The sequence below is a fragment of the Myotis nattereri genome (assembly GCF_964212035.1).
Source record: "Myotis nattereri genome assembly, chromosome: 10".
Lineage (NCBI taxonomy): Eukaryota > Metazoa > Chordata > Mammalia > Chiroptera > Vespertilionidae > Myotis > Myotis nattereri.
In genome coordinates this window covers 53,656,063-53,677,443 of record NC_138085.1, presented here as the reverse complement: position 1 = coordinate 53,677,443, position 21,381 = coordinate 53,656,063, and the positions used below count along the sequence as shown (strand labels likewise).

The window sequence follows — 21,381 nt, the reverse complement described above, 5'->3', positions numbered from 1 at the left end:
CGTCTACCCAACTGTGTGTCTGACTCAGTCTCCTCTTTTCCTGCAGACTTTTTTAACTGCTTTGGTGGACTTTGGGAGAAGTCCACTAAATTCCTGGGAGAAACCATGTGATTGGCCCAGCTTGAGTCAGTTGTCCACTAGGACTGGGGGTTACATAATTACACGCACATAGTTCTGGGAAACACAAGGGGGTGAGGGTGGAGGTGGTGGGGGAGAGACTGAGGGCTGGGCAGACATTCAGTAAGTTAAAAGGAGGAGAAGATGAGAGATATTTTTAAAAGCAAAATCATAAAGATAGGAACACTCATGGTACATGGCTAACTAGATAAGTCAGCCTGAGCAAGGAGTACAGGAGGTGTGTGTAGGGGCTAATTGTGCCAACTTGAGGAATTTGGGCTTTCCCCATAGGCAGTGAGAGTTAGCAGATGCTGTTGATGCATGGTGTGGTGCTTTAGGAGAATTAATCTGATGTCTGAAATTGGTGAGCTTTGGAGAAAGAAAAGGCCAGAATCAGAGATCATAAAAAAAAGGAACTCACGTCTTCTTACTCTCATTTCCCACCAACCAGCATCACGCCTGGCACAGAGGCACTGCCAACAATACATGTGCGTCAGATTGAATTAGGAGCTCGTCTGATCCAGCTCAGCCACTGCTCTTTTCATGGGAGACAAGACAGGAAGAAGAGAAAGACTATAAACCCAGAACAGTATCTAGTTGTTGAAAAAAAAAATGCAAATTCTGTAGAAACTTTGTAGGGCGTGCACCCAGCAACAGAATGAGCGTGGCATTTGCCTCCCTGTTCTGCTCTGCCAGGCCCAGCTGCGTGTGTGGGAATCAGAGCAAATCTCGGAGCCACCATTCAGCTCCCCTATGAGTGCCTGCCAAGGCGCAGACAAACGTCTAGGTAACCTTTATAGGGCATCAAACCCGTAGACTTTGGCTCACCTGAGGAGCTGGGAAACAAATCTAGTTTGTTTAGAAAACTCACTATAATTCTAGGTGTTAGCCTGTGCCCCTAGCATTCCAGGCAGTTTAAAAAAAAGGGGGGGAATGGGGTGGGGGCTGCATTTTATCCGCAGCTGGACAAGAAGCAGAATGTTTTTAGCACGAGGTTGGCTGTTTCCCGGGCCCTGCAGTCCCATGAGAGGCGTGGCTGCACCTGCAGTGCGGGCTGTGCCTCTAAAGGCCGCTTTCATCTCTCTGTGGGGGTGTAGGAGCTGGCTCTCGACCACGTGTTTGGCTACCGAGGATTTGACTGTCGCAATAACCTGCATTACCTGAACGAGGGTGCCGACATCATCTTCCACACCGCGGCGGCCGGCGTCGTCCAGAACCTCTCCACAGGTGACCGGGCCCCGGGAAACCACCTCTGACTACAGGCCTTGGTTTTAGCCTTTCTGTGCACGTGCCCACACTTTAGGTGCCCCACAGCGTAAAGCACCCTCTTCCCTTTAAAGCCATTCCTCTCTTCCAGACTGGTATCCTTTAGTCCTAGAAAATCGGCAGGCTCATGCTTGAAGGGTCAAAGATGTCAAGGTCAGGAGAGGTGTCCAAGGTGCTATCAGCTCCCGGGAGGCTGAGAGGGATGGAGAGAAGCCAGAAAGAGGGCGTGGGGCATAGAGAGATTCCAGGAACAAGGCCTAAGGGAGCTTTTCTCATTTTTAACTGTGATCAATTTTTTTGCAGCTCAGATTTTCAAGTTTTGCTTGTTGTGACTATGTAGCTAGGTTTACAGTGAGAATGAGAATACTTAAACACTAAACAAAAATACCCAAAACTTGACTATATGACTCTTACATTAAAAAGTTTAAAAAGAGACACAAAGTGCAAAAAGAATTCTTCCGAAATTAATTTAATAGACACCCATAGCTTTACCACCAGATTTAGATGTTAATATTTTGCCTTATTTGCTTCATATCTTAAAACCTTTTTTTGCTTTTTAATTTGTATGTTCTTTCCAATTGGTGAAGTTGCCCATGCATAGGTTTTTAGGCAGTGAAATCTCTGGGCACATAGTGACTTGTCTTTTGTAGTGGGGGGGAGGGCCTTGAAATTTTCTGTGTATTTTCTCCATTTTCTAGCCTCTCATTCCTATTTTAATAGTGATGTGCTGTGTCCTTGTATGTCAATGCCATCATTCACCTTCCGTTCCCAGGCATGAGGGTAAGTTTACCGTGGCCACTTTGACCATCAGCCTCCTCATTCTGGACTCTGGAAGCCTCTGCACTTGGACTGTGCTCTGGGCCCACACGGGGCAGCAGGAAGGATCGAATGGAGCTGACGTGTGTCAGATAAGACACCAGCTCCTCTCTCAGATCGGAAACAGACTATGTACATGTGAAAAGTGATCTCCTGTCTCCCCAGGGCTGATTCATTTCACAGGGCATTTCCAAAGACGCCGCACGGAGCTGTGGGCTGGCCCTGAGGTCTTCAGCTCCCCCGCTCACCCTCCACGTCTCTCTCCCAGGGAGCCAGAGCTTCTACCTGGAGCACACGGACGACATCCTCTGCCTCACGGTGAACCAGCACCCCAAGTACAGGAACGTGGTGGCCACCAGCCAGATAGGTAGGCGGGTCCTGGTGCAGCCTTGCTCCTCCACGCTGAGCCAGAATGTTGGGAGAGGGCAGGGTGGGTCGCTGACACCCACCCCTTCTTGTTGACGTTGCTGTTGATTTGTTGACCCCGAATGCCTCTGAGTTGCTTGGGTTAACACATCCAGTGATTGGTGGTTCTGAGGAACCATAAAGTCAGACCATAGCTGATTTCCCGATCACTGGATGCCCCGGGCCCTGTGGACTGGTGAGATTTTTCAAACCCAGGGGGTCAAATGAAGAGCCTCCTGTCTGAAGCCTGGGGGTTGTGCTTGGTCAGGAGACAGTCCAGTGTGTGTCCCCGGGTCTTCTGTGCCTGGGAAACTGCCAGTGACCAATGGGAACTGACTCACGTTTGTGAAAAGCATGTGTGTGTATGTTTTAGCTTTGTCACCTCAAAGGCAGTTTTTACAAACGTACCTTCCTGCTTGTCTTCATTGAGCCCATGTCCATTTTTACATTTAATTTGAAACTTTCTGATGCTGGTGCTGAGTGCTTCACTGTTTGAAACGTGACTTACTTTAGCTGTTGTTCTCCCCCGACGCTTCCTCATTGCCATTGCCCACCTAACGCAGGTGACCTTGCGGAGACCCCAGGTAAGGCTGTTCCATCGTGAGTAGTTTGACTCTGCACAGCAAAGTCATGCCGCTGCGTCATGTTTGCTGGTTGTATCTGGCTGAGTCGCAGATACAAAGCGTTGACCTCATCCGTCTCCTTCTTGCGACCCCTCCACCGGAGTGCGCGTTGGGCGTACGGGCCCTTAGTCCCTGTCTCTGCGAGCCCAGCAGGTGCTTGCTGTTGTCTTCGCCTCTGGCAGGTCAGGCTGTAGGTCCCTCAGCCCCAGTCGCCGAAAGGCCCCTGAACGCTGGTCTTAAAGACTTTTACACGAACGCAAGTGTTGCCTTGGCTCGGCCGTTCTCCAGCCTGAGCTCTCTGTCACGCCTCCCGCATGCAGGAACAACACCTTCCATCCACGTCTGGGACGCCATGACCAAGCACACCCTCTCCATGCTGCGGTGCTTCCACTCAAAGGGAGTGAATTACATCAACTTCAGCGCAACCGGGAAGCTGCTGGTGTCGGTGGGCGTGGACCCCGAGCACACCATCACCGTCTGGCGCTGGCAGGAAGGTAACCGAAACGGGGCTGGGCTTGCGGCCTGGGCTGGGCTTCACCCTCGAGCTGCCTCCCTGCCAAGCCCAGGAGGCCCGGCTGCTGGGGCAGCAGATCCCAGGGCTCTTGGGATCCTGGAGAAGCTGCCCATTGGATGCCTCTGGGTCCTGGACCCCACGGCAGAGAGGGCTGCCAGGGTGCGGCGGGCCTGTGCTGGTTCACGAAGGGTCTGTGGGCACTTTTGGAAAGTGCCCCAATGCACAGCCTCCTCCCTTTCTATCCTACCGACTTCTCACCCAATCTTCCTCCTCCTCAGCGTTCCTTCTGGCGGCTCCTGGATTCTGTAGCAGCCTCTGCACCTTGGTTCTTATTCCAGGAACTGGGGACAGGGTGTTACCACTGAGACATATTTTTCTCTTACATTTTAACTTTTTTGAAATGGGGATTCATCTTATAATCAAGGTTCACATTTAATTTAGCCATTTAGTTTTCTTTCTTTCTTTCTTTCTTTCTTTCTTCCTTTCTTTCTTTCTTCCTTTCTTCTTTCTTTTTTTCTTTCCTTTTTCTCTCCTCCCGCCCCCCGAGCACCACCCCCCCCCACACACACACAAAGAGAGAGGCTGCTACTAAAGCTGTGCAATTTTCCAAGCATGTTCTCAGGCTGGCAAAAGCAGGTCTAATTAGTTAGGACGTTAATGAGGTCTGTCTCCAGCCGGGCAGCCCGTATCTGGGGCGCATGAAGCCAGGCACGCACAGGGGGGCACGTCTCCAGTTGAGGCTTCTGGTGTCCCATTATCTCAGCCTCTTCCCATGGGAGGGGCTGTGGCCAGGGGCTATGAAGAAAGGAGCACAGCCAGAGGAGCATCCCAATCCCTCCTGAGCCCCCACGTGAGGAAACAAGGCTGGGGACCTGCAGATGTTTATGAGAAGACTCAACCATCACATTCCCTCCATTTCCCATTTTCTTATTCATTCATACTAGAGGCCTGATGCACGAAGATTCGTGCAAGAATAGGCCTTCCTTCCCCTGGCTGCTGGCACTGCCTTCACTTTGGCCAGAGCCACCTTTCCGCCTCTCACCTTGTGTCAATTTGCATATCCCCTCCTTATTGGCTGTGGGTACCACCATCTTTGCTGCGAAGTTACGGTCAATTTGCACATTCTGTCTTTATTAGATAAGACTAGAGGCCCGGTGTACAAAAATTCGTGCACTCGGGAAGGGGGGGTCCCTCAGCCCGGCCTGTGCCCTCTCACAGTCTGGGACCCCTTGGGAGATAACGACCTGCTGGCTTAGGCCTGCTCCCGGGTGGCAGAGGGCAGGCCCAATCCCTAGGTGCAGCCCCTGGTCGGGCTCAGAGCAGAGCCGATTGGGGAGTTGGGGCACCGCCCCTGTCATGCACAGAGCAGGGCAGAACAGGAGGTTGCGATGCCACCCTCAGTCACGCTCAGGGTAGGGCTGATTGGGGGGTTGGGCGCTGCCCCCTGTCACTCACAGAGCAGGGCCCATCAGGGGGGTTGGGGCTCCATACCCTGTCACGCACAGAGCAGGGTCGATCAGGGGGTTGGGGGACTCCCCCCTGTCACGCACAGAGCAGGGCCCATCCGGGGGTTGGGGAGCTCCCCCTGTCACGCACAGAGCAGGGCGGATCAGGGGGTTGGGGTGCTGCACCCTGTCACACTCAGGGCAGGGCCGATGGGGAGGTTATGGCTCTACCCCATCACACACAGAGAAGGGCCTGTGGGGGGCAGTTGGGGCGTCACCCTCTATCACCCACAGGGCAGGCCCGATCATGGGGTTGGGGTGCCGCCATTGTCACACTCAGGGCAGGGCCGATGGGGAGGTTATGGCTCTATCCCGTCACACACAGAGCAGGGCCCGTGGGGGGGGGGAGGTTGGGGTGCCGCACCCTGTCACACACAGAGCCGCAGGGCAATCAGGGGGTTGGGGAGCTCCCCCCATCAGGCACAGAGCAGGGCCGATAGGGAGGTTGTGGCCCTACTCCCTGTCACACACAGAGCCGCAGGGCAATCAGGGGGTTTGGGCGCTGCCCCCTGTCATGCTGATCCCGGTGCCGGGAGGCCTCGCGGCTCCGCTGATCCCGGTGCTGGGAGGCATATTACCCTTTTACTATATAGGATAGAGGCCTGGTGCACGTGTGGGGGCTGGCTGGTTTGCCCTGAAGGGTGTCCTGGATCAGGATGGGGGTCCCCACTGGGGTGCCTGGCCAGCCTGGGTGAGGGGATGATGGCTGTTTGCAGCTGGTCACACACCCTTCAGGGTGGGGGTCCCCACTGGGGTGCCTGGCCAGTCTGGGTGAGGGACTGAGGGCTGTTTTCAGGCTGGCAGGTGACGGAAGCTCCCAACTGCTCCTTTTTTTCTTTTTTTTTTTTATTCTGGGCCAGCTTTAGCTCTGAGGCTCCAGCTCTTAGGCCTCTGCTCCTGAAAGCAGGTATCTGGTTTGTTTCGGTTCTATAATCGAAACAATGTATAACTCCAGCTCTGAGATCCTGGCTCGCTGAAAGCAGGTTTCTGGGGTTTTGTTTAGTTTCTATATTTGTAACTATGTTTCAAACTGCAGGCTCAGAGGCCGGCAAGGCAGGCAGGGAACGTTGGTTTCCTCCGTCACTGAAGCAAGCAAGCCTCATGTTAGTTTCAAGCTGCCTGGCTGCCGGCTGCCATCTTGGCTGGCAGTTAATTTGCATATCTCGCTGATTAGCCAATGGGAAGGGTAGCGGTCGTACGCCAATTACCATGTTTCTCTTTTATTAGATAGGATACTGTGTCCAAATGGCCCCATCCTCTGGACCTTGGGGATGCAGCTTCATTCCTCATAATGTCATGGCCAGCTGATTAAATAGACGAATGAGTCAATTTCCATCCTCTGCTTGAACACTTTCAAGAATGTGGCCCTTGTCACTTCCCAAGGCAGCCACTCCCTCTCAGAAAGCTCCACTAAGCCCTTTCCTCTGTGAGGTTGTAAGTTGCTGCATAATGCCTTTCTTCTGCAAGACTGAGTCTACTCTCTGCAGTAGCCAAGTCTAAGTCTATTCCTCATGCCTAGAAAGAAAGTTACATCGGCCCCTATACACAGTCCTGGCTTTTCAGCTCCAGCTCGCTCTCCTCACTGCCCTGTCTGTCCCTCTGGGCAGGACCCGCTCGGGCCCTGCCCCAGCACAGACTCTTGCTCACTGGGCCCCTTCTGACCTGCAGAAGGAGAATCGGTGGAGCCAGGACTTTTAAACAAGCTCCCAGGAACAGGAGAGGCCTTCTCTTTGGTAACTTGCTCCCATTGTTTTTGCTGGAACCAGCACTTGGGTCTCTACGGAGGCTCTGAGCCAGAGATAATATTGAAGGGCCTCTCACCAACCACCAGCTCTTCTGAGCTGATTGTGGAAGGTTTTTCCTTCACTTAAGTCCTGCTTACAGATAAATAAAGTGTTTTCCCAGAGGTTTATGTACATTTTTGTGATCATTAGGGAGCATATAATTCATTCCTTATTTGTTAAATAAATAATTTGTGGAACTCTTGGGGTGTGTGTGTGTGAGAGAGAGAGAGAGGGAGAGGGAGAGAGAAAGAGAATATACAAAGTAAAGTGGAGGAAAAAATGAGCTTATTATATGAACTGCATGTTGTCAGGTCCTAGATGCTTGTATGAAATTTGTTCTGAGCAACCTAGAAGCCCGTGCCCAGAGCGAGGCAGGCATCGCCACAATAGAAGTGTGCGTGAGATCACAAGGAAAAAAGCAAACAGTGGCTTAGAAGAAAGGTGTATCTTACTGTTGTTTCATTCTGCATTTCCCCCATGACTCCTGAGCTCTTCCTTTTTCCGTCACTTCTGACTGCTTGTATATTGCTTCTTCGTTCTTTACTGATTCTTAATGGTAAGCCTTGGTCTCATAAGGTTTGCAGTGTTTTTCTCCCACTCTGTTGTTTGTCTTGGAACTTAGTTTATAGTATTCTTGGGTACCGTTTGGGCCCAAGGCAGAGAGGGGTATTACAGGAACTTAGCATTTCTTCCGCAGAGAGAGAATTACTGCTGGTGGTGAGAGGTAACCTGCGGGCCTCCCCTGCCCTGGGAGACCATTCCTATAGGGAGTGTCTGCAGGCTGGCCTCGGCCCACCGTGCTAGAGAGCCATTATAAAAACAAATAGGTGAGTGTAAGTGACCAGGAAGAGGGGAAGAAAAAATACATGTGAGTGAATAACAGGGAGAGGAGATTAGAGGAAATTGGAACTAAAACATTCAGAGCAAGTTTAAAGAAACATAAAGGAAAGATAATAGAAGTTCAAAATAAAAGTTAAAAACGCAAGGGCTGATGGGACAAAGATAGATGAGGTTTAAAATAAGGGCTAAAAGACTAGAAGCCAAGAGATTTTAAAAGGAGCCAAAAGAGTGATGATGATGATAATAAAAATTGTCGCTTACAGAACACTCACTGCATCAAGACTGTTCTCAAGGGCTTTGCTTATCTCCATCCTTTTAATCTGCACACTTTCAAAAATGGGCACTATTATTACCCTCGGTTTACAGGTGAGGGAACTGAGGCACAGAGAGGCTAAATAACTGTCCAAAGTTCTACAAATTAGTGGTGGCATTGGGATTTGATCAAGACAAAGGTGAAGTAAAACCCAGGAGGAAAAAAAAGAAAAACTCAAGAGACAAGTAAAAAACATAAATAAGTGGAATTGAGGATAAAACTAGTAATTAAATGTAAAAGGTAAAAGAATTTAAACCTAAAAACCATAAAAAAAAAGGGACCTTTAAAAATAAAATAAAAGCAGAGAGTCTTGGAGAGAGGCTGTCTGAGAGAACGTGAGTCTCAGCAACACTCGGGGAGGGTCCCTCTTCCTGTGGGGGTGAACCTTGGTGACAATGCGGGACAGGGATGCCCCTAAGTCGTTTTGCCCTTTTCTCTGGAAGCTTCCACCTCCCAGGCTGTCCTTTCCTGCTGTGTTCACAGGTGCCTGGATGTGGCTGTGGCGGTGGAGTCAGGGATTGTGTTAGCAGCCCCTGCTGTTCTGGAAATTTCCCTGACACAGCCTCTCTTTCCCACATTGGGAGTCGTGTCTGACAGGGGCAGGGGGCAGTTAGAGAAGAAAGGACACTGCCGGGTGCCCGGGTTTGCTGAGATGGAGAGCCCCCCTGACCTGCAGCGCCAGCCTGGCCCGGGCTCAGCGGGGCCCCTCACTGGACTCTCTCATCCACGCAGGGGCCAAGGTCGCCAGCCGAGGGGGTCACCTGGAGCGCATATTCGTGGTGGAATTCCGCCCAGATTCAGACACGCAGTTTGTGTCTGTTGGGGTCAAACACATGAAGTTCTGGACCCTGGCAGGCAGCGCCCTCCTGTATAAGAAAGGGGTCATCGGGTCCATGGAGGCTGCCAAGATGCAGACGATGCTCTCCGTGGCCTTCGGTGCTGTGAGTCCCAGCAGAGCTTCCCGAGGGGCCCTGAGCCCCTGGGCATGGGGTGGGGGGTGCGGGGCCGGGGAGTGGAGAAGGAATATGGCCAAGAAGCTGCAAACAAGAAAGCTGTTTCCACAAGATCAGCTTTCTTGGCATTTTGCAATCGGTGTTCCCTTTCCTTAGCACCGAGGGGTGGGCAGAAGGTTCGTGATTCCAGAGGCAGACGGCCTTGGAAGCCTGTGGGGCCTGGGTTAGAAAGCTGCAGAGGAGGTGGGGTTCGTTTCTACCACCGGAGAGCATCCCTTTCCGTTTCAGCCCTTGTGCACCACAAATCCCCCCAACTGGCATCCTTAAGTGGGCTGTAGGGTGCCTTCAGCCAACTGGCACGATCCCCGGGGGACATCCTGGGACACAGCCCACGGGCCCTCCAGCTGTGTGTGTGCCCACCTCCTGGATGAGCCAGGAGAGCTTGCTCTCAGGTGGAGCCCCGCCCGCCCTTGCCGTCCCCTGGGCCTTGCTCGCAGAATGGACGTTCACTCCATGCAGAGCTGTGCTCTGTGGGGAAGCCAAGCCCCACAGTAACTCATAGACTGACTTTCAGGCCAGGTGATGTATCACGTGCTGCCCGTGACTGCCTGCAAACTCCTTTGCCTTTCCTTAGCCCAGAAGGTCAGATCCAGGGCATGTTTCCATTTCTCCGCTTGGGTTCCTAACCGAGGAGCAGGTGTCTCGGGGGCTGGTGAGGGGGGGGGATGCCTATGAGGGCTGCTGTGCCTGTCCCGGTGTGGACGGTGTCCCTTTGTTTGCAGAACAACCTCACGTTCACGGGTGCCATCAATGGAGACGTCTACGTGTGGAAGGACCACTTCCTCATCCGGCTGGTGGCCAAGGCTCACACGGGGCCCGTCTTCACCATGTACACGACCCTTCGGGACGGTCTCATTGTGACCGGCGGCAAAGAGCGGCCGTAAGCCAGAGCTCCTCTGGGAACACACGTGTAGTTGAGTTGAGTTTTGTTTTGGGAAGAGACTGTGAGAAGCATCTACAACTTGGAGAAAATGCAGATTTTCGTTCTCCTATCTTTGCTGCATCAGGGAGACCAGTCTGTCATCTCTCCAAGGGTCACCGCCTCTGGCAGGGAGGCTGTTGAACGGTGGCTTCACAACCTAACAACCCGAGCGGTGTCCTCGCACAGATCCGCGTGGCTTTTCTGTGCATAAAGTGTCCCTCTCGGCAGCTCTGAGGGAGAAGAGATGGAGAAGTGAGAACGGAGAGAGAGGTTCTAGTGGGGACAGGAAAGTTGTGCAAATGAAGCAGAAAAACGGGAGAAACACGAACACTCTATGTTTGACTTAATGAAAAGTTTGATTTTCTAGATGACAATTCTCTTTCCTTCCAAGATCATGGCATTGGAAGGCATTTTAGGAAATCTGCACGTTCAAGGGGTTGTGCTGGCCCGTCACCAGGGCCTAAGGGAGGGCCACCCTGGAGGGTCCGTCCTCCTGGGCTCTGGTGGACTGACCGTAAGGAGGTGCCAGGGAGAGAGGGCAGTGAGGGTCACGGGAGGGCTGAGGACAAGGCCTGACATGCTGAGTTCCTCTTGATCTTTTTAGGACCAAAGAAGGAGGTGCTGTAAAACTGTGGGACCAGGAGATGAGGCGCTGCCGAGCCTTCCAGCTGGAGACGGGGCAGCTGGTGGAGTGTGTGCGCTCCGTGTGCCGCGGCAAAGTGAGCCGGCTGGTCTCTCCTGGGGCGGGGAGGGGGAAGGGGTCCAAGTGAGAGTTAGCTCAGCACCTTCCAATTAAACAGTGGAAACGAGAAGCAACCTGCATTTATTTGGCATAAAAAAACAGCGATTTGGGGAGCACACATCTAGGCAGAACCAGATAGTGTCCCGATTGCAGGGTGAAAGCAAGGGGTTTTTATGAGAAAAGACAAAGGAATAATTACATGAGCAGAAGAAAGAACTCCTGTTGGTGCTAACAAGCTGAGCTACTCTTCGCTGTACATGAGGGGTTACTGGTTTTGTCTTTGGACAGAAAGTCCATATCGCAGTCCTTGTGAGAATGTCCACTTTCCTGCTGGCCTCACAAACAGTTGTTTGTAAAACAGTGTTGGCTTTAGTCCAGCCCCGGGGTGTGGCCCAGTCAACCACCATTCTGCTGGCTCTATGAATTTGACTACTCCAGGTAGTCCATAGGGGTGGGATGGTACAGTATTTGTCCTTTTTCTAATAGTGTTTTGATTACAACAGGGAAAAATTCTAGTGGGGACCAAAGATGGAGAAATCATTGAAGTTGGTGAGAAAAATGCTGCTTCCAACATCCTGATTGACGGACACATGGAGGGGGAGATCTGGGGCCTGGCCACACACCCGTCCAAGGACATCTTCATCTCTGCCAGCAACGACGGCACAGCCCGCATCTGGGACCTGGCTGACAAGGTGAGGGCCCAGTCTGCAAGGCTCCAGTGCCCACGTATGGGCCTCGCAGAGTAGTGAGGAGAGGTCGGGCCAGGGAGTGGGTGCGGGGTGGGGCCGAATGAGATCAGCAATTAAGTTAGCCTAATAACAAGTCCCATTCACACACACTCAGTCTTTTAGCTGTATATCTGCCTACAAATATTTATTTGTAGTAGGAATAATCTAAGTGAGAATGATTATTCTCTTGTCATGAAAGAACCCACAAAACCTAAAAATAAATAAATAAATAAATAAATAATGGAGATGAGAAATCATCTTCCCTGGACAAGAAGATTAAAAACTATATCAAATGTCAAATGTTCCCAAATGGAACATTTCAATCAAAATCCCCACAAAGCTTCTCTTAGAGTTTGGGGAAAAAAAACCCAAAATATCATAAAATGATTTTAAAAAAATTCATCTGGAGTGAAAATCCAAAATAGCAAAGAATAGTCTAAGGTGGGGGGGGGGGGGGGGAGATAATGTTACCAAGCCTTGTCTAATATTAAAACAATTATCTAAGTCTCTAATAATTAAAATACTTGGTTTCATTACAAAGTGGCTAGTAATGAAATATGTTTGAGTCCTGTCTTCAGTGCGCAGACCAGAGAACAGACATGCAGGAGCCGAAGCGTGGCCGTTACCTCATCAGCTCACAGTGCTCACGATGCTGACGGTAACAGCATCTATCACTTACTACCTACTCCGTACCAGGTGCTTCACGCACCCTACTATTCATGCTTACAGTAACCTTGCAAGGCCAATAATAATATCACTTGTTTTTCAAACGGGAAACTGGAGAAGTCACTAACCTGAACACACCCAGCTAGTGAGAGCCACGATTCAGGATCTGAACTCACAGGTGCTATGTCGCAAACTCACCTGAACAATAGTAGTCAGCCATCTGCGGCTGGAGGGTCAAGGTCGACCTGCTGCCTGTTGCTACAAATTAAGTCCCGCTTTCGTTAATGTGGCGTCTGGGGCTGCCTTTGTGCTACAACAGCAGCGTTGAATGGGTGTGAGAGACCACGTGGACCCCAAAGCCTCATATACTTACTTCCAAACCATTTGCAGAAAGTTTGCCAGCCCCCCTGCCCTAAAGCAGATCGTCTCCCAAGCTGTTCTAATCAAAACTCACTGCCCACCTAGCAACCCAGGGACAGAAGCTAGAAGCAAGTGCTTTGGAGGTCCACGCGGTAGCAGAGGCAGCCTGGCTGCTCCTGCCTGGGGGCAGGATGTCCCATGGGGACCAGCCAGGCAGCCAAGGGCTCTGGTGCTATTACTTTGCATCAATGCAGAAGCTGCTGAACAAGGTGAACCTGGGCCACGCAGCCAGGTGTGCAGCCTACAGCCCTGACGGGGAGATGGTGGCCATTGGCATGAAGAATGGAGAGTTTGTCATCTTGCTGGTGAACAGCCTGAAAGTTTGGGGGAAAAAACGGGACCGGAAATCTGCTATCCAAGACATCAGGTACATAGCAGGTGGTCGGGGCAGAGGGGAGAAGGCAGGCATTCTCCTTCCTAGGGGCTCCCCTTCCAGAAGGGCCATGGCCGGGATGAAGAACTCAGTCGGAAGAAGGTCCCTGCCCACGAGCCCCCTGTGAAAGGACACCCTCTCACACATGCGTTCTCAGACGTGTCTTTACTTCCTACAAAATGCCGCTCTGAGAAAGGCTGCATGCACGCATTCCCTTGCCTCCTTGGGGTTTGATGCAGAGAAATTGTTGAATTCCATAGAACGTGGGAGAAGCTAAGCATCTGTGAGCTATGAAGTGAGAGCTCCCTGCCATTGAGTCGGGGAAGGCGGGTCCCAGAGCAGACCTCCCGCCCGCCCGGCCGCTCAGTGACCGTGCTCTGGGATGACTTCCTCTAGGATCAGCCCAGACAGCAGATTCTTGGCCGTTGGTTCTTCTGAACACACCGTGGACTTCTATGACCTCATGCAGGGCACCAGCCTGAATCGCATCGGCTACTGCAAGGACATCCCGAGCTTTGTCATCCAGATGGACTTCTCTGCGGATGGCAGATACATCCAGGTTTGCTTCCGCTCTTCTGGTGCCTGGGGCAACCGATAACAGTAATAACAGCAATGGCTTATAGTCACCGAGAGCTTCCTGGGTTCCGGCCAATGCGCTGATTTATTCTTCACAGGCGCTGCGTTAGGTTCTGTCACTTCTCCCCTGTCCTATTAGAGAAGTTAAGCAGGTTGAGGAAACAGGATTTAAAGTAGTAGAGTTTCTCTTCAGTAAGAAAAGCAGGGAACACGAGCCCTAATCATCTGTGACCCTCCTCTCTCCGCCTCGCCTTCAAAGCGTCCTAGTTTCTAGTTCTCAGGGACCACCCCTCACCCTGTGTCACTTCTTATACGTATTCACTTACATTCCAAACCCTGCTGGGTCGTGTGGCCCCTCCACACTGGGACCTGGACTCCAGATGGTGGGCCAGCAGTGAGCACTCATCACGGGGTCCCGGGGGAACCGGCCAGGGGGCGGGGAGAGAGAGGGGTCCCGCCCTTAAAACTTACAGCGGAAGACAGAACCATTTTCCCAGCACGCTGAACAAAGGCAGTGCGTTTGAGAGCTGGCCTGGAGTTGGGTATTCATTGTGACAGGAGAGAGGACACGTTCATCATCAAATAGTTAATAACCCAGGCACCGTGGTCAGCTTTCGATGGACAAAGTGGTCCTGGTCCCTGCTGTCCTGGAGCTTGCCTTGTCATGGAGAGGACAAGCACTAACCAGATCATCACAGGACAGAATCACACACACAGAATGGAATGAGGGACTGTGTGCTGAGCAGGAGCAGGGCAGGGTGCCGTGGGAGCATTTAACGGGGGCTGGATTCCACTTCCTTTCTGCGAAAGTGGTATTTAGGCTGAGATCTGGAGGAGTCGGCCAGCAAAGAGGGCCGGGAACACTGTTCCATCTGTGGGAAGGCCCCGAGGAGGCAGATCTCCGCTCACCGGAACGGCAGGAAAACCGGGGGAGGCTGGTCTGGAAGCACCTGCAGGGGGAGAGGGGGTCGGGGTGCAGGCAGCAGCCACTTTCTGGGAATTGATCCGTTTCCCCTGGAAGGCCCCCGGAGAAGCAGGGGTTGGTCCTAGGTGCTTCAGCAGTCACCCAGTCGCTGCTGTCCATGAGAACACGGGTCTTATTTCCGGGCAAAGGACCTCGGTTCTGGGAATGGGTGTTCCCAAACTTGAGTGAGCGTCAGAGGGACCCGGAGGCTTTGTTGAAAACAGACCCAGGCCCACCCCCAGAGTGTTTGATTCGGCAGGACGGGTGAGGCCCAAGCCTGGGCATTTCTCACCAGATTCCAGGGGATCCTGCTGCTGCTGGGCAGGAACCACAGCCTCAGGTCTTTGGAAAAGAGTGGGAAATGAATGGAAAAGTGCCCGGCTCACGTGAACTTCGCTGTGGGCTGACCACGCCTGAACTTGGGTTTCGTGACAAGTCCTGGGCTTGCAGAGGCGGGGCTGTTCAGGGAAGCAGCACACCCAACGGGGAGGAGTCCTTTGGACTCGCAAAGAGGTTGATGGTCATGGTTTCCTCCCACGCTGCAGGTGTCCACAGGAGCCTACAAGCGCCAGGTGCACGAGGTCCCCCTGGGGAAGCAGGTAACGGAAGCCATGGTCATCGAGAAGATCACCTGGGCCTCCTGGACAAGGTGACTGCAGGAAAAGGTCCCAAGGGAGTCTCTCGCCCAGGCTCAGCCTCCAAGTGTGTGTGTGGCTGGGATCTGAGGAAGCTCAGAGACAGAGCTACCCTTTCTTTGGGGAGTGGGGGCAGGAGGCTCTTGGTACCTGTTGGGGCCACTGGATTGGATCTGACCTGGGCCTTGAAATACAAAGTCCTTCTTTTTGTGTAATCCACCTTACAAATCCCCAATCCCATCCAGCAAGAAAAGGGAAACCATCTCTCTTTTTTGAAATCCTCACCCAGGACATGCTTTTATTGTTTTTTAGGGAGGGAGGGAGGGGAAGAGAAAAATGTCAACGTGAGAGTGAAACTTCAATTTGCCTCTCACACATGCCCTGACTGGGAATCAAACCCACGACCTTTCAGTGTATGCTCCAACCAACTGGGCCACATGGTCCCGGGCCCATTTCCCAGCTCTTGACTAGGCCCTTAATCACCAAGAGGAAATGGGAAGCTGGAACTGCCTGTTAGCTTGATAAGAAACGAGGCCAGTTTAAGGAAAAGGAGCCACCATCCTGTGAGCTTGAAGGAATCCCCCTCTCGAACACACACATACTCAGGACCGTAGGGAAGAGGGAGAGAATCAAAGAGGAGGTAACTTCTCTTTTTGGGGTGAAAGGGACCCAGGCAGCACAGTACAAGCTGGGGTGAAGATGACAGAGGAGCCACACGGATGCCCCTGAATTCTATAAACTACCCCTCCGCCCCTTGTCCCTAAGGATGTCTGAGTGCACGAAGCCTTCTCACCAACCTCCTCCTTTCTAACTTCTCTTCCTTTTTGAACAGCATTCTGGGAGACGAAGTCATTGGCATCTGGCCGCGGAATGCAGACAAGGCTGACGTTAACTGCGCGTGTGTGACCCATGCTGGCCTGAACATTGTCACAGGAGATGACTTTGGGCTGGTGAAGCTCTTTGATTTCCCATGCACAGAGAAATTTGTGAGTCTGCCGTAGAGTACGCTGCCCGCACTGCCTCCATGCTCTGTGCACTGTGCCGGAGATAGGAGATAGCGGCCACATCGACATGGCCATCTGGAATCTAGAACAAGAAGCATCTTGTTCCAGCCCTGCGGAAGTTGGGGAACCCCTAACCTGGAGCTGGGAGGAGGGTGGGGGTGGGCAAAATGGCCGTGAGGCAAGAACGAGACAGGAAAGCCTGTGAGAGGCTGGCTAACAGATGTCCCACCAAATGGGACTCTGCTGAGTGAAGGAAGCTTCTGGGAAGAGGGGACTTAAGTCTGTCAAGGGAAGTGGCTGTGGTTCCTGGAAGGAGAAGGGTTGCTCAGTGTCTCTGCTCACTTTTGCTCACAGGCCAAACATAAGCGCTACTTTGGTCACTCGGCTCACGTGACGAACATCCGTTTCTCCCACGACGACAAGTATGTGGTCAGCACTGGAGGAGACGACTGCAGGTAGGTACCCACCTGACTCATCCGGCGGCCAGCCCAGCCTGCTCTGCACTCTCTGCCCTGCTGCACCTCAGGCTTCCTGGGAGTCAGGCCTCCCAGGGGCATGGGGAGGAGCTGAGGGGGTAGGAAAGGGGCATTCAGTGAGTCCTCATGAAGACAGGAGTTTCCAAGGATAAGGTATTTAGTGTCTGGTGACTCCCAACCTTAATCTTGATGGGACGACGTGAGCATGGTGAGAAGCCTAGGGCATGTGATCACTCCTCTGAGCACTGCTGGATGGAGGGGCAGGTGGGTGAGAGGCCGATTTTAGTAGGAGCTCTTGGGTAGTCCATAGCGTCATGACCTATAACCAGGTTAGGTTGACCTTGATCCGTAAGTCTTTTAACTCTAAGCTCCAATTAATCACCAGAATTCTTAAGATCAATGATTAGCCACAACCAAAGGGTCTAAAAACAGTAATACTGAGCCTCAGCCACCCTGAGAAACAAGCAGGGCAAGTGTTACTCAATGTTGCACAAGAGATCAGATGAGAGGCGCACCCTTTGGGCCCGGTGCTAGTTAGCAGCAGAACTGCCACCAGCTGTTTGGACCTTGAGCCAGGGCTGCTTTCGGCCTTCACGGCAATGGGCACACTGTTCTGTGAGCTGTGACTGGGCTTTCAGGCTTTTCGGAAGCACCCGTACCAGCCTGCTGTAGAGATGGCATCAGCCTCCTCTGCATCTGGGGCAGCATCTTCTGTCCCTCCACCCAGGCCAGCGGCCTGTCTGGCGTGGGGGGGACCAGGGCGAGCTCATCTAAGTCACTCCTCTTCTCAGTGTTGAAGGGCTTTACTGTAACACTGGGCAAAACTCTTTAGGGGGTGAACAGTGGGGGGTGAAGAAGAAATGCATGCATTCCAGGTATTTTTTAAGTGGTCCGAGTGAGGTTGTGGACAAGGCACCATAGAGAATTTCAACTCACTTCCTACCGAAAAGCGTTGTTTAGAAAATGGCCCCAAAGAAAGCTTTCTGAGGACCTGCCTGGGAGCACCCACCTCCCGTCTGCTGTGCCAACTGCTCCCGGCACTTAGAGCCCTTGAGATAGTTCTGACAGCAGCTCCGGTGGAGGGTAAACACCCATTCAAAGCAGCACCAAGCAGCAACGGCCAAACCGCAAACAAGCCAGCAATAGGAGACAGAAGAGAATCGGTCACCCAGGGCAGGAGATGCAGAGAGATGTGTGACTTTCGATTGCTACGAAAGGCTTAGCAGTAACCTTTAAGATGCAAGGCCCCGAGGCCGTTGTAGCCAGGGGAGCATGCTGTGATCCCTGGCTCGGTGCTGAACACTAGAAGGGCTCTCCTACTCAAGTGGAGCTGATAAGGCCTTTCAACAGTAACAAGAGAGATAGTGTGAAGTCAAATTGCCCAAAGTCCTCATGTTCAGCACAGTCTGGCTGCTGAGAGAGCCAGAAAAAAACACACAAAACCTTTAATAATAATAATTTTTTTTAAAAAGCAATCTTTAATTGGTGGCAAGATCCCAGGTTCATGGTTTTTGTTCCCCAAACTGACATGCTCTGCATCACCTGCGCTGGACTCGGGAGCTCCTGGCAAGATGGTTTTTCTCAGTTGATAAAGTATGATGTCCACCAGGCACAATGGCTGTTTGCTCTGCCTTTTCAGTATATTTGTGTGGCGATGTCTGTAAAGGCCAGAAACCTCTCCCTTTATTGCTGCTGCTGCTCCCACTCAGCACCTGCAGAGGCAGCGACGAGGCGCCTCCTCGCCACCAGCGGCTGGGCACAAGCTCCGCCAGAGAAGTGGTAAGACTGCACTCGGGGGTCTCCAAAACCGAGATGCCAAGAAGGAAGGTCAGTTCTAACATGTTAAAGACTGCTTGCCTCTGTTCCTGAGACTAAAAACTCTATGTACTAACAACATTGACAAAACATCCTGACAATGTAGCCCACTGACAAAATTGAAAGCCTCAGTTACCCTAACCAATATGTAGCTTTTAATTTGCATCAAAACTTTTGCAAAAGATGTTTTGTTATGTTTCTATATTCTTTAAAAATTGTTCATTTTTTTACAAATAAGTTAAGACAGCTTAAGGTAGATGGACCGAAGTCCTAGAACTATCGACAGCCTCTGTTCTCCGCATTTAGCTTTCAAAACCAAATGAGCCATGTATAAACGAGTTGAGAAACCTAATTTTTTAACGTTTCGTTTGCAGAGTTTTCTATCCATTAAGTGCCTTTGAAAGTCTCCAGTTGTGTGGGCTGCTGTCTCACCTCCCACAAATGATCTCCTTTCTACATCAGGTGCTAACACTTCCAAACTGAGGAGGGCTACTTAAGAGTTTCCTGGTCTGTCGCCCATGTCACGTGTTTGTGTCCAGGCTTCCCAAAGGAAGGGCTTCAGTTCCCTGCTGGGGAAATAGTGGCTGTAGGAAGGTGAGCAACAGAGAAATAAATCCAGGCGGGAGGGAGTAGGATGAGTGTTCATTATGTTTAGTGCCAAATCCAAAATAGAAGCAAAAAAAAAGCTCACCCGGTTCCAGGAGGATGAGCTGATTTATCTTGTTAAATGTAAAATGGGAACAAATGAGGTGATCTGAGGCTGACTGGACACCACTGATTTGCTTCTGAATTTATATATAACCTGCAGAACAAATCCCTAAACTCAAACAATCTAGCTTAGCGTTCCTCAGAGTGGGTTGGCTAACAATGTGACTTGGACAATCTTACCCAGAAGGCAGCTCCAAACCACCTCAGTTATACCTGACGCTCAGCCACGCACTGAGAGGGGGGCTGAGGGCAGGCACTGGTGACGCTGAGCACATACACACCAGTGAGTCCTTGCGGTCAGTGAACTAAATTCTGGATCTTAAGTTACTGGCTAGTTGCAGTTGTCGGTCTAGAGAAAAGGTGAAATGAAGCGGTTTCAATGGACTAGATTAGCATTTACCACAGAAGTGCTTCAGCATTCTAAATGGATTAGGTCATTCATTAAGCTATTTTTATATGCCAATTTATTAATGCCTTACATTAATCCACTGATAGGTTGATGGGCCCAGTTAGAGTCCCTCTGCAGTCCTAATTGTTGTCTGTAACCATGTGACTGGTGATGCTGAGTGATAACCATGTCTGCCTATATTGTACCACTGACCTTTCATATGATTGAATCTTGCATAGAAATATTGGTATGTACAACTATATTTACAGAGCAATAGTGTCTGTGTATCAAGAAAACTTCTAGTAAACATTTATATGGTATGATTTTATGTATGTTCATAAATCCTGCGCTGTATTCTCTGTTAAAATAATTGGTGCATGAATTTATTTTCAGTTATCAAAGTATAAAAAAAATTTAGACATTTTGGTGTGTGTCAGATTTGATTCAGTAAACACAGCTGCACGATAAGCGGAAACCCTCACTGGCTGAAACAAAGTCTATTCCCCCTTTGTGTGTACCTTTCACCTGCTGTAGTTTCATGAAACCAACATACCAAACATATTTTAAGTCTATCAGCTTTATTGATACTTCGCTTTTACAGTTCACAAGGCATTCCACGATTTAGTTCAGTACAGCTTAAACCACAACTGTATAAATCTTCATAATTTCTTGCACAACAATGTTTGATATTTGCAAACAACATTTTTGGAAGCATTAGATTCAGTCCATAGATTCAGAGTTTGTGACAAAATTAACTACGGTAAGTCTGTGCGATGAAGTTTATATGGTGAGTTCTATGTGCATGGATGGCATCCTTTCATGTTGAAAACAGATGGTAGTGCGCCTAGAAATATATTTTCTTCTGCTTATGTATTTGAAACTACACATGTATAATCAATGACTGAAATATCAAGCACTGTGGGGAAGCTGGAAGGTAAAGGTCTAAGCTTTGTGAAACACTATATATATAGATATATATATAATCTATATTTACTTATATTGGCAATTAATATAACAGTAAAATTCACAATACACCTAGAACATACCAGAAAGGCAAGCTTTTCCACTCCTGCATTAGTGGTATGATCTCGTCTAAACATTTTGTTTCAGAAAATCTGCATCAATCTACACAGACCATACACACACAGTGCACAAACTGTGAAAAGGGTTTTTTTTTTTTTCAGCTTCATGTTCTCTGCAATTCCTCAAATACAGCAAGACTACCTGCAACGAAGTATAATATACAGCTTTCTCAGATCTTTTTCATTCACCAGTGCCTCGGATAGGAAAAACAAGTATGACCACGGTTTAAATCCATACATAGCAGCTCACAATACTTAAGATGATGAACACGCGGCAGCCAAGAAGGTGATTTTTCCTCAGACACTGCATTGCTAAAAATAAAGATCTGTGACACTGCAATGTCAAGGCGCCATTCTTCCCTGACCCTCCCCCATGGAATCAAATGTATATCCCCTTTAAAGATAAACTCCTACTGTGAATCATTTCAGGCTTTTTTTCATTCAGCTTTGCGTTTCAATCCAGGGATTTTTGCTTGGATTCTACAAATGAAAAGGGGGGAGAAAGGTCAATGTAAAAATGTTTTAAGTATTTTGTTTTCTGCTTCTTAAAAGGCTTTTTCCTTCAAGAATGACTTGTTATAGTTTAGCTTAAACAAGAAATGAAACCCTAAGGCTGTCAAGCTACGATTTTCACTGCCATGGCCTCATGAATTACTTTTAAACAAAGCCTTAAGTAAAATTATTAA

The 21,381-nt window shown here is 50.4% G+C and overlaps 2 protein-coding genes across 6 annotated transcripts in view; one reads left to right on the top strand and one right to left on the bottom strand.

Moving 5' to 3' along the window:
* Positions 1 to 21,119, top strand: part of EML6 (EMAP like 6) — a gene marked incomplete at its 3' end in the record, with an annotated part of 209,727 nt that extends 188,608 nt beyond the window's left edge. The window contains exons 29-42 of one of the 2 annotated variants that reach the window (XM_081100953.1): positions 1,215 to 1,344; positions 2,468 to 2,566; positions 3,548 to 3,721; positions 8,916 to 9,124; positions 9,919 to 10,076; positions 10,723 to 10,837; positions 11,364 to 11,552; positions 12,869 to 13,041; positions 13,444 to 13,606; positions 15,133 to 15,236; positions 16,055 to 16,208; positions 16,581 to 16,681; positions 18,342 to 18,529; positions 20,798 to 21,119. In XM_081100953.1, the coding sequence (XP_080957079.1) occupies positions 1,215 to 1,344; positions 2,468 to 2,566; positions 3,548 to 3,721; positions 8,916 to 9,124; positions 9,919 to 10,076; positions 10,723 to 10,837; positions 11,364 to 11,552; positions 12,869 to 13,041; positions 13,444 to 13,606; positions 15,133 to 15,236; positions 16,055 to 16,208; positions 16,581 to 16,681; positions 18,342 to 18,366 (1,794 nt within the window). Of the gene's footprint in view, positions 1 to 1,214; positions 1,345 to 2,467; positions 2,567 to 3,547; positions 3,722 to 8,915; positions 9,125 to 9,918; positions 10,077 to 10,722; positions 10,838 to 11,363; positions 11,553 to 12,868; positions 13,042 to 13,443; positions 13,607 to 15,132; positions 15,237 to 16,054; positions 16,209 to 16,580; positions 16,686 to 18,341; positions 18,530 to 20,797 lie in introns of those variants that run through there. The other variant, XM_081100954.1, reaches the window with a different exon arrangement.
* Positions 20,175 to 21,381, bottom strand: part of RTN4 (reticulon 4) — a 54,637-nt gene continuing 53,430 nt past the window's right edge. For all 4 annotated transcript variants that reach the window (XM_081100957.1, XM_081100955.1, XM_081100956.1 and 1 more), the window contains one exon: positions 20,175 to 21,175. In XM_081100957.1, the coding sequence (XP_080957083.1) occupies positions 21,133 to 21,175 (43 nt within the window). In that variant the 3' untranslated portion in view covers positions 20,175 to 21,132. The remainder of the gene's footprint in view (positions 21,176 to 21,381) is intronic.